At 40.9% G+C, this 13,440-nt stretch overlaps 1 protein-coding gene across 1 annotated transcript; it reads right to left on the reverse strand.

The window, feature by feature from the left end:
- Positions 1 to 343: 343 nt before the first annotated feature.
- LOC138304880 (uncharacterized) lies at positions 344 to 6,432 on the reverse strand. Its single transcript, XM_069245236.1, has 2 exons — positions 6,063 to 6,432; positions 344 to 4,476 (listed from the first exon to the last, which is right to left on the reverse strand). The coding sequence occupies exon 2, from the start codon at positions 4,377 to 4,379 to the stop codon at positions 1,629 to 1,631; it is 2,751 nt and encodes a 916-aa protein (XP_069101337.1). The 5' UTR covers positions 4,380 to 4,476; positions 6,063 to 6,432; the 3' UTR covers positions 344 to 1,628.
- Between the last annotated feature and the right edge of the window lie 7,008 nt (positions 6,433 to 13,440).

Raw genomic sequence — 13,440 nt, forward strand, 5'->3', positions numbered from 1 at the left:
AATTAAGGTCATTTAGGACATGCTAAGTTTGTTGGTGGAGGAAAGTCGAAAACCATCAAACAGTGTACGGTTAGTACCTGGCAACTGCCCCATATGGGATTCAAACTCACAACCCAGAGATGGAGGGCTTACAGTGATATGTCGGGACATCTTAACCACCGTGACCCCTATATGTGTACTTGTAGGCCTACTATTATCATGATAAACAAACCTTAAAATTGTCTACCCCTGACCATTACTTCTGCTGGTAAAAGTTTTAACTTGTAAGTTTGATTATAAATGTATAAATGGACCCAATCTCCCCACTATCAATACCACCTGTGGCTTTGTCTACATAGCTGGTAAAAGTTTTAACTTGTAAGTTTGATTATAAATGTATAAATGGACCCAATCTCCCCACTATCAATACCACCTGTGGCTTTGTCTACATACTCCAACATTTACAGAAACCCTAAACAACAGATCCTATAGATGTATTGGAGTGTGACAAACCAAGGCAAGGTGAGAAACATTGACAGACAATTATGGTGTGAGAAAGCCCTAGTCCTACTGCAGGTTTACATGTTGATTGATGTATGAGATTCTGCTAAAAGATTCTTATTCTGCCCCGGATCATAGCTCCATAGCCTGGTATGCTATTCTGCTATTCCATCTTTGCATATTAAAGAGTTATCTGCCCTTGCAGGGATTGTGACGTCATGTATTTTGTGAGTGTAACATCATCTTTTTAGAGAAAATGATACGAGTTTCACTCAAAAAATAATGATGTCACAAACAATACCATCTTGGAAGGGAGATAACTCTGTAATATGAAAAATCCATTCAACAAATTCGACATACCAATAATATGCATATGGTATACTAAATCAACATTTGCACTTCAGTATTATGATCATACTCAGTATCACATTTCTTCTGTGCATGTGTAGTCATGGTGAATAAACTGGCCACAATTTAAATACTTTAACCTTTCAGCTAGTGAGGACTTAATTCTGATTGATCTGAGCTACTTCCCTTATTCATTCTGTCAATTCTGACTGAGGAAAATGAAGGGAAGTAACTCTGATACATCTGAATGATGTACTAGCTGGCACCATTCCACATTCCTATACCTAAGGTTTTTGTATGTAGTTACATCAAACTTATTGAGGAATAATAACAGTAAGATAATAACTTATAGAGGTTAGAAAATTAAAATTTTAACTTCTCCATTATTTTATAATCATAATTTATATATATATACACACATAAGAAGACTGAAATTGCTAATCACTGATGGTTAGGTACTGTAGCTCTGTAATCAAAGAATCTAAAGCTTTAAGGTCATTGGCTCAATATTCGAGTCAAATCAATTACATATTTCTATTCTTTATATATTTCAAAATAATTACACTTTTAGTATGTTTTTGTACACACAAAATCATTGTGAATGATTATTCTCAAAAAATAAACACAAAAAAAACCCTTTGAGGATGAATGCTTTTCCTTCACTTGATAATATATAAATCAAGGATCAGCTACTTTTAAATTAAATTACTCTTATATCACATTGTAGAAGGTACACCACATTGGTGTATAATTCACTACATCAGAAATAAATCACAAATCATCAATAATTGTTTGTATAACTAGATAGAACTTGGTCCTGGTGATACCATTTCATCAGGGCGTTTGTCCAAATTTTCACTACCAGGCAGCCTGGCTGTTCCCAGAGGTGACTGATGTCCTGGACCAGAATCCTGCTGACCAGCTGATGGTGCATGACTTTGACATTGATCAATTTCATCTTCTGTCTCATCCTCGCTTATCACAGAGTTGTCAGATGTCTCCAGATTACCACCAGTTAACACTGAGTCATTGTGTGTCTTAATTTCATTTTCACTCAAGACCGAATCATTGTTGTGTGTCTCTGGTTCACAATCACTTAACATTGAATCATCAACGTTGTCATAGCTGTTACCTATAGTGGAGGAGAGTGTCCTTGAGTCAGGTTGTGGGTAAGTCGTATCTAGATCGCCTTGAGGATGAAAGTCCTCATCATCAGTACTGTCATCGTCGGAATCCATGTCGATACTGGTATCAATGTCAATTCCAGGGTCGTCCATACTCTGATCCATTGTATCTGGACTACTGTCGTCATTGTCGCCCGATTCCTGTAACGTGTCAGCGGTCGGTTTATCAGGATTCAGCATGCGACACGACTTCTTCATGTGTCTCATTAGAGAATTTTTCCGAGTGAATTTCATTGGACACATAGAACATGTGAACAGTTGAACATTGTCCGAGTGTTTTGTCCTGATATGTTCCTTCAGGGAGACTTTATTGCAAAATGCACGTTGACAGAACTCGCAGATGATATCAGAGGATGCGTTTGCTGTAAGTATCTTGCCCTCTGTTTTACCATGCTTTTTACGCATATGTGACTTCATAGTCATACTGGTGGAGTAACTCTTCTCACACAGTGGACACTGGAAGATCTGTCCTAAGTGACTCTCTCGGTGGTTCATCATGGCATCTCGCCTCAGGAATACCTTGTTACATATATCACAGGTGAAGGTGGTTGGTTTTTCATGTACCCGTTTGACGTGAGATTCAAGATTTTCATTAGTTCTGAACACTTTGCTACATGTAGTGCAAGTATAGAACTGTGTAGGTTCTTTTGTCTTATCATTGTTTTCAAGTTTATCAAAGTGTGAACGTCGTAGATGTCTCCTCCACTTGTAACGGGAATCAAAAGTTTTATCACAAGTATCACAGGTGAAGGTCTCGGTTTGAGTATGACGCACCACATGCAATTCCAGGTGTTTCTTGTTAAAATATCTCTTTTGACAAATACCGCATTCAAATGGTTTATCCTTGGTTTCTAAATTACAGAAGTCAGTTCTTTTATGAACATTAATATGGCGTTTAAGGTGGGAGCTTGTCAGACAAACTTGTCCGCAGTAAGGACAAGAGATTCGTGTGTCAGGATTATGACTCCTCAGATGTTTGTTAAATGTCTCCTTGCTAGTGTATACTTTTGGACACCTGTCACACGCAAACTTGGTACGGTTCTGCTTTTCCTCGTGACGTCTCGTCTTATGCGTCTTCAAAAGATATGAAGTTACAAAGGCTTCATCACACAGATCACACTTATAAGGTTTAATACCTAGATGTATACGAATGTGTCGCTTTAGACTAGAGTTCTCCGTAAATGATAAGGAGCAGAGATTACAAGAGTATGGCTTCTCTCCGCTGTGTATTTTGTAATGACTATTCAAGTGAGCCTGCTGTCTGAACGCCTTTCCACAAACATAACATGCATATGGTTTCTCTTTGGTGTGAATTCGAGAATGCACACGTAATTCCTTCGGTGTTTTAAACATTTTCTGACAGACACTACAGCTATGATAAAGTCTTCCTTCTATATAAATAGGGTTATCCACAACAACCACTCCAGATTTAGTCTCTGCGGAGGATTTGACCATTTTGGGGGCAATTTTCTTCTGTGTACTCGATTCTTTACTTTGTCCTGTCTGACCACCATCAACATCCTTATCCTGATTGTAGGTCTTACTAACGGCGGCGGCTATCACACTGTTCAGAGTGTCAAAATCCAATTTCTGGTTCTCACCACCTAGCTTGCCATCAAAGAGCTTCAATCTGAGCGAAAATGCCTTTGAAGGAGATAATGCTTTAGAGGGTGAAAAGTCTGCAGTGTTATCTTTCTCTGAGCTGTTCACTGGCTGCAGCTCTGTAGAGGTATCTGAGTTATATTGGGTGTCTGGCTCTGTTTTGATACTAACATTTAAATCCATATTATGATCAGTATTAATTGCCTGTTGATTACCAGCAAAATATCCATCTACATCACCACTTATATTGTTTGTTTGTTCATTGTCATCTGAATTAATACTATAATCTTCTGTATCGCTGGAATTAGCGGAACCACTGAAGTGTGACCCACCTACAGTTCCTGATGTAACATCATCAGTATGTTCCATTTGGTTGAGATACTGCTGAGTTTTTAGGTTTTCTGGAATAACTAATCCACCATCTTCAGCTGACTTAAGGCCCTGTGGGATGCACAATTCATCCCCGGGTGACTTTAAACGGTGTGGGATATATAACTGATCATCATGATGAGGTGACTTTTCCTTGTTGTTACCCATCACCTCTTGGTCTTCCTGTTTGTCGTGAAGGTTTGTATCACTGGGCCGTCCTTCCTCTGAGTCTGCCTCCTCCCCCGGGTCATCCGCTCCAAACATTGTGGTGGATACACCATAACCTCCATCTCCAACTGTTAGGTACATGGTGTAGGACTCACTCCCTCCAGAATGATTACTGTCAGAGTTGTCCAGGGAGCCAGGGAAATTGTTCTCGGGTACTGTCAGAGCCATTGTGTCCCTCGGATAATCAGTGGTCAATAAAGGAAACCCTTGGCACTACTACATCTACCTCTTTGGTGTCATAGGTGGCTCAGCACGGCTAAGTATCCTGGAAAAAATCAAAGCATTTACAGCAATGTATATAAGGTATGATGAAAAATTAAAAATAAACACATAATGATTAATATAAGCTTTCTCTGATTATGAACCCTATATATATGTAATTTAACTGCATGTTCTTTATAAACATAAATTGTTCAGCTATATCTTATCTGTCATATACGTACACATACATGTATAACACAATCCTATAATATAACAGTTATTGCCGTTAGTAAACATACCATACCTTGGGTAATTGCTATATTATGTACGACATGTTCTGTAACTTCTTGTTATAGTGTCCATATTTAGACTCAGCTGCAATTACTTTCTGAACAACAAACAGAAGCTTTCTACAGAGTGGAGACAGGGTATGATTATTTGTTCTTACTAGACTGCCGTGATCCTGAGTACACAATATTAAAGTCACACTGCCTTTCCAAGACAGCTTTGAATTCTAAAAATGGGAAGGTGAAACGAAATTAATTATTAATTAATTATTTGGTAGGGTCGCAGTTGTTATCAGCTTACCATTATTACTACACTTATCATCACCTTCTGAACAATTGAATCATGATCAGAAACATTATATTAGAGAGATTAGTAACACCGCCATATATAAGATCGGCAGATGTACCTCTGTATGTGCTAAGGGGAATTAAATAACTTTGATATGTTACAAAAGTTCTGTAATTTACTAGTTTTTAGATGGTATCTTTTATGAGGATGTTTTTGGAAAGAAAAAATAATATTTTAACTTATATTTAATTTATACTTAATGTCTGATTTGAAAAACCAGGAAAAATGTGTCATATTCATGCTTCTAAAAATCATATTAAATTATATTGATCGGGACAATTTGTCATACCAAACCATGATAAAACGCTTAAACTTTGTATTGATGCAAAAATATCATGTTTGAAAGTATACTAAAGTAGTTAGCCAAGGGAAAATGCGTACAAAGACAAAAAAAAATAGTTCCCAATATCTATGTATATATGTTTCTGATTGTATTGAAATAAATCAAATATTAATTTTTATAACGGAAGTCGTCTTTTGTTCAATTCTCTCGTGTTCCAATTACTGCGCATTAGTTGACCATGGCTATCACTGCATCGCACAGTGCCAGACAGTTAAATAACAACATGAACCTACTTTTAACAATGATAAATTAAACCGAGTTTAATAAGTTATTATTGTTTTTAAGAAACTTATCATTATTATTTCGGAAAAGTACATGTATGCATGCATAGTGGTCCTCTAATATCATATGTATGTAATTATGATCGGTTTCAGTATAAGTAAATATATTTAACTTATAAAGAGTATACAAACTATATTTTAATAGTTCAGTTCCAGAAAAATTTAATCAATCAGACTAGTATCCGTATAAGAGTATGGTTCTAATTTTATAATATCCTAAATAATTTCGGCTCGGTGTCCAGCTAGCTGTCAGCTAGTCCTTTACGGCACTGTCATGAAACACAGTTATACCAAGACCATGATGGATTGGTGCATACAATTATCCGAAACAAATCCCTTCTGAAAAACACACGGGCATCACAGAAAGGGTGAAATATTTGCAAAACTTACTGTCGGAGGGCGTCAACATAGAGCTGATCAAGAGCCAAGATTTGCTGTCAAAGAACACGGAGCATTCATCGAATACATTGTACGTCAAATGCTTAATGAATAACTCGTGGACGATGGCTGTTGTCCACTAGATCACCGAAGAAGACCACAGACTTCGAACCAATGACTACAGCTTCGCCTCCATCACAATAAAACACGGGAGGTAACTCCAGGAAAAACAGCGTTTAATATTAAAGTCAATGACGGATACGGAATTGTCGATCCGGATAACCATAGACATTATTACCGACTTTATTATAAATGTCTACAGCCATTGAAAAGTTAATGAAAACATTTTTAGAAAATGTCATCTGGTAAATCGTTGCAACACATACAAAAAAGTCGTGTACATAGTACTGTACATTGGCTACTGTGAAACATCACACAATGATGAGAGGTTTTTTTTCATAACAGCAATCATGAACTACAGAAAATTGTGATCATTAAGCCCAGACTTTTAAAAAATGGTATAAATACGGTGTTATTTTTGCGTTGTTTTGATAGAATATTTCAACGTTTGTTGCTTAATTATCCCCGCGATAAAAAAAAGGTTCAACGCAGCTCCATGAAACTTTCTATATACATTAAATAGGTAGTGTAATGTGGAAGCAAACCTTAAATAAAATCATTGATTAACCATAAAAAATACTATAACACGAAGCAAAAAATTTTCCGGTGCGTCATTTCACATATAAAAGGCGTAAAAGTAATCTCCGTTCAAAAACATACCTTTAGAATTTTCAACTTTAGGGAATTCCCCTTTTTACCGGAAGTGACGTACTGTGAGCAACAGATTACGTCTGTGTTGTGACAACACATGGCTTCGTGCTCGATGCGTATCCATTTGAAAACATTGTATTATAACTCATCGCCTTTTATATTTGAATTTATCTTTTTACGTACGTATACAGTTTTTTGTATTCCTAAGCTGAAGTTTTTTTCATGTAAATGTGATAAAAATGGCAAGTTTTCGGCACAAAGGATGACGGTGCAAATGTTGCAGCAGGCTGCAGCGGTATCAGGACATCTCGCACTTGGAGACCTCGGTACTTGGGTTTTTTTCACCTCGACATTTTCCCGATATCTCGGAACTTGTCGGTATCTTTGTCGGTATAATGATATAAAGATACATCATTGGCCTAATATTTAATGCCTCAACTATAAATCCTTGTTATATGAAATACTGCAGTAGATTCTACCCCTTTTATAATTTACAGAATACGAACATAAATTGTAAAAATTAAGATTGAGTATAATTTTCGACACGTGTTTATACATGTACAAGAATAGTTCTCTTTTCTTTTAAAACTCTAACCAACGACGAAGATCTAAATCTTATGTCATAAACACACGTGTTTCATGGTACAATAATAATGTACATTGTAGTTCAGACTTCCGAATGTGTCAATTTACGATATATTTATACATATAAATATTCATTAACAACCTTAATGCATGTTATCATTTTTCTTTCAAGTCGGTTAATTATAAGCTCTGCAGTTATCTTTCATATCATACAATAATTAGTTTACGGCAAAGTAAATCCTTAAAAGTATCTGTCAGTGATTAATGGTAAAAGATACATGGAATGTAAATTATGCTGTCGACAGACTTTTGAAGCGTGTAGTAACTTACAAAATATCGACTTAATCCCGATCTTAAGTACTAGTTAATCGGTAAGAGAATGAAATATGCTTCAATTTCTTGATTTCAGCATTTTTGAAGATGACCTCTGACAAGTGGTATTTTTTTTCTCTATCAAAAACAAGAGAAGACGACTTTACACTTAGTATTACAAAAGTTACTTGCTTTACATCATTACCACCATTGAAAAGTTTGAGCTTCTAATTATACTTCAAGATAAAGATATAAAAAAAAAAATAATTGCATCCCGAAAAAAATCTGTGGCACTATGTCCTATATGCAATGAAGTACTGAATAAGTATGCACCAAATCAAATTAATTTATCATTTGTGTTAATTAGATACATGTATATACATACGCGATTAAACACCAATTATAGTTCAAATGGTGAGTATCGTTTATACTCTGTCGGCGGTGGAGCATCTTGAATAAATTGGCTGTAATTTATTTTTCTGATATTCACAACTGGAATATTTGCAATATATTGATCATCGTATCGCTATAAGTCTATACAATGTAACAACCTGTCATTTGACACGAACACATGCATTTTTATGTAATAAATCTTGTACCGAAGTACATGTATATGTTGGTTTTTTTTTTTTTTGCGGGAGGTCGCCGTAGATCTAGAGGTCCCGCCCCCGCCATAGCATTGGCTACAAGCCTCGATGTTCACGTGTCAGTCAATTATAATTACCAACTGATTGACGAGGTGTGTTCCATTGGTTACTGAATCATTTATTTCTGCAACCAAACCGAAGCATATGATATGAAATGTGTCGCTATATACAGAAATCTTCAAGTATATGTTGCAAAAAACTTTAATTTACGTTCCGGGACTTGTATTTTGCATAACCAGAATAAAATACCTATCACTGTAAAATCTACTAAATTTGATGTATACGCCGTAAACTCCCTATGAACGGAGTAAATAGTGAACAGCTAACTTTAATTTAATTGCTGTAAAATCTTGCGATATTGGAAATTAAAGCTCAGATATGTCAATGTCTGAGGCACGTTCATGTCTTCTCAGTAACAACTTACAAATGTACCTAGCTTCAGTTAACATTTTATGCAGAGAGAACGTGGTAAACTTTCTTGTACATATATGTTTGTGGTTAAAAAAACTGAAAAGTTACGTGTATTTGGCCTATGACATTGTCGAAATCAATTCTTTACGTTTGCAAATTGCAATTAATTGTAAAATCAGATTTCCTGGTATTGTATAATTTTTTTTAATATATTTCATGCCTTTTGACATATTTTTAGTTGATTGTCACAGTTTCGTTATTTAACCAAATTTAATTAAATTCCGTATGATCGTAGATAAAAATTTGCAGATTCCATAATAATGGTATGATTTTCCGTGGTCTATTTAATTTATATTTTAATGTTACATGCATTTTTATCGCCAGCGGAACATGATATTGACGTCAATTTTTTGTTAAGCACTAACACAGAATTTATGGAAAATTCGTTGAAAAACGAACGTGAAATTCGACTGAAAATTAGTCAAAATGCATTAAATATCATATATAAGAAAAGTATCAATAATATACTAAAACGAACATTCTTAAAAGTGTGCAATATAGCGATTCCCCCTAATAAAAAGCTATTCCTTCGTTTCGCGGTACCGCCAGGTGGTCGCTCTCACTGCCTTGAATGTTGCTCATATGACGTCACAATGCTTCGAAGCCAAACCGGAAGTTGCGTTGATTGTTTTTCAAACAGGTGCAAATGGGCAAATTTCGATCTTAAATATCTCGAAGATTTCTGGATCGATTTTCATAATTATTTTTTTGTTTTTGTTGGATTAAAATTTTCTTTCTGAATAAAGGAAGGAACATTTCCATTACACTACCTCTTTAAATAGACAAGTGCCGTAGTTGTTGTGCCTTTTGTTATTGCGGACCTTCAATTTTGGGATTTTTTCTCCGTAACCATGGAAACTTAGTCAGAAATACACCTCATACAGGGATCACTACCTTCATACGGGAATATCACTGCGTGGTGCAGGCACACCTCATATTCACTGGTCCCCTCATCACTCCAGTGGAGCAGACACATCTCATACAGGGATCTATCACTGCGTGGTGCAGGCACACCTCATACAGGGCCCTATTACTGTGGAGCAGGCACACCTCATACAGGGATCTATCACTGCGTGGAAAAGACACATACCTCATACAGGGAATATATCACTGTGTGGAGCACAGGCACACCTCATACAGGGCCCTATCACTGTGTGGAGCAGGCACAACCTCATACAGGACCCTTTTACGGGGCGTGAGTGCAGAGGCACAACTCATATCACTGTGTATCAGCAGGCACACCTGCATACAGGACGATCTATCACTGCGTTGTGGAGCAGGCACCCCTCATACATGGGCCCTAATCACTGCGTGGAGCAGACACACCTCATACGGGATATATCACTGCGTTCCGTGGATCAGCAGGCACACCTCATTGACAGGGATCTATCAACTGCTTGGTGAAGCACACCAGCATAATGGGGCCCTATCACTGCATTTAGCAGACACACCTCATACAGGGATATATCACTGCGTGGAGCAGACACACCTCATACAGGGCCCTATCTACTGCGTGGTGCAGGCACACCTCATACAGGGCCCTATCACTGCATGGAGCAGACACATCTCATACAGGGATCTATCATTGCGTGGTGCAGGCACACCTCATACAGGGCCCTATTACTGTGTGGAACAGGCACACCTCATACAGGGATCTATCACTGTGTGGAGCAAGCACATACCTCATACAGGGATCTATCACTGTGTGGAGCAGGCTACCTCATACAGGGCCTTATCACTGTGTGAGCAGGCACTCCTCATACAGGACCCCTATCACTGGCGGTGTGCAAGCACACCTCATACAGGGCCTATCACTACTGCATGGTGATCAAGCACACTGTGACTCATACAGCGGCCCTATCACTGCTGTGGAGCAGGCACCATACCTCATACAGGCACACCTCATACAGGGATCTATCACTGCGTTGTGAGCAGGCACACCCTCCATACAATGCCCTATCACTGCGTGGTGCAGGCAACTTACACGCTCATACAGAAGCCTATCACTGCGTGGAGCAGACACACCTCATACAGGGATCTATCACTGCGTGGTGCAGGCACACCTCATACAGGGCCCTCCCTATCACTGCGTGGAGCATGGACACACCTCATACAGGAATCTATCACTGTGTGCAACACATCCATGCAGGCAATACCTCATACATACCGGCCCTATCACTGGGTGGAGCAGAACACAACCTCATACAGGGAATATATCACTGTGCGTGGTGAAGCAGGCACACCCTCGTTTGGGGCCCTGAGCACTGCGATGTGGTAGCAGACACATCTCATACAGGGATAAATCACATGCGATGGTGGCAGGCACACCTCATACATGGGATCCCTATCACTGTGTGGATGCAAGACAAACCTAATACAAGGGATCACTACTGCGTGGAGCAGACACATCTCATACAGGGATCCTATCACTGCGTTGGAGCAGACACACCTCATACAGGGATCTATCACTGCGTGGAGCAGACACACCTCATACAGGGATATATCACTGCGTGGTGCAGGCACACCTCATACAGGGCCCTATCACTGCGTGGAGCAGGGCACCCACCTCATACAGGGATCTATCACTGCGTGTGCAGGCCACACCTCATACAGGCCCTAATCACTGCCGTGGAGCAGACACACCTCATAAACAGGGATCTATCACTGCGTGGTGCCAGGCACACCTCATACAGGGCCATCTATCACTGCGTGGAGGCAGGTACACCTCATACAGGGATCTATCACTTAGTGAGCAAGCCACCTCATCACTATCACGTGGAGCAGGGCACACCTCATACAGGGACTCTATCACTGCGTGGTGCAGGCACACCTCATACAGGGCCCTATCACTGCGTGGAGCAGACACACCTCATACAGGGATCTATCACTGCGTGGAGCAGGCACACCTCATACAGGGCCCTATCACTGCGTGGAGCAGGCACACCTCATACAGGGCCCTATCACTGCATGGAGCAGACACACCTCATACAGGGCACTATCACTGCGTGGAGCAGGCACACCTCATACAGGGCACTATCACTGCGTGGAGCAGACACACCTCATACAGGGATCTATCACTGCGTGGAGCAGGCACACCTCATACAGGGATATATCACTGCGTGGTGCAGGCACACCTCATACAGGGCCCTATCACTGCGTGGAGCAGGCACACCTCATACAGGGATCTATCACTGCGTGGAGCAGGCACACCTCATACAGGGCCCTATCACTGTGTGGGAGCAGGCACACCTCATACAGGGCCTCTATCACTGCGTGGAGCAGGCACACCTCATACAGGGCCTCTATCACTGCGTGGAGCAGGCACACCTCATACAGGGCCCTATCACTGCGTGGTGCAGGCACACCTCATACAGGGCCCTATCACTGCGTGGAGCAGACACACCTCATACAGGGATCTATCACTGCGTGGTGCAGGCACACCTCATACAGGGCCCTATCACTGCGTGGAGCAGACACACCTCATACAGGGATCTATCACTGCGTGGAGCAGGCACACCTCATACAGGGCCCTATCACTGCGTGGAGCAGGCACACCTCATACAGGGCCCTATCACTGTGTGGAGCAGGTACACCCTAATACACATACGCCCTATCAATGCGTGGGAGCAGGCACACCTCATACAGAGGATCTATCACTGCGTGGTGCAGGCACACCTCATACAGGGCCCTATCACTGCGTGGAGCAGACACACCTCATACAGGGATCTATCACTGCGTGGTGCAGGCACACCTCATACAGGGCCCTATCACTGCGTGGAGCAGACACACCTCATACAGGGATCTATCACTGCGTGGTGCAGGCACACCTCATACAGGGATCTATCACTGCGTGGTGCAGGCACACCTCATACAGGGCCCTATCACTGCGTGGAGCAGACACACCTCATACAGGGATCTATCACTGCGTGGTGCAGGCACACCTCATACAGGGCCCTATCACTGTGTGGAGCAGACACACCTCATACAGGGATCTATCACTTGCGTGGAGCAGGCACACCTCATACAGGGCCCTATCACTGTGTGGAGCAGACACACCTCATACAGGATCTATCACTGCTGGAGTAGGCACACCTATACAGGATCTATCACTGCGTGATTGCAGGCACACCTCATACAGGGCCCTATCACTGCGTGGTGCAGGCACACCTCATACAGGGCCCTATCACTGCGTGGAGCAGACACACCTCATACAGGGCCTCTATCACTGCGTGGTGCAGGCACACCTCATACAGGGCCTATCACTGCGTGGAGCAGACACACCTCATACAGGATCTATCACTGCGTGGTGCAGGCACACCTCATACAGGGCCTATCACTGCGTGGAGCAGACACACCTCATACAGGGATCTATCACTGCGTGGTGCAGGCACACCTCATACAGGGCCTATCACTGCGTGGAGCAGGCACACCTCATACAGGGCCTATCACTGCGTGGAGCAGGCACACCTCATACAGGGATCTATCACTGCGTGGTGCAGACACACCTCATACAGGGCCCTAATCACTGCGTGGTGCAGGCACACCTCATACAGGGCCCTATCACTGCGTGGAGCAGACACATCTCATACAGGGATCTATCACTG

The sequence above is a fragment of the Argopecten irradians genome, chromosome 12 (assembly GCF_041381155.1).
Source record: "Argopecten irradians isolate NY chromosome 12, Ai_NY, whole genome shotgun sequence".
Classification (NCBI taxonomy): Eukaryota; Metazoa; Mollusca; class Bivalvia; order Pectinida; family Pectinidae; genus Argopecten; species Argopecten irradians.

Coding starts and splice junctions, on each gene's coding strand:
- LOC138304880 (XM_069245236.1), bottom strand. CDS start 4,379: ATGGCTCTGACAGTACCCGAGAACAATTTCCCTGGCTCCCTGGACAAC.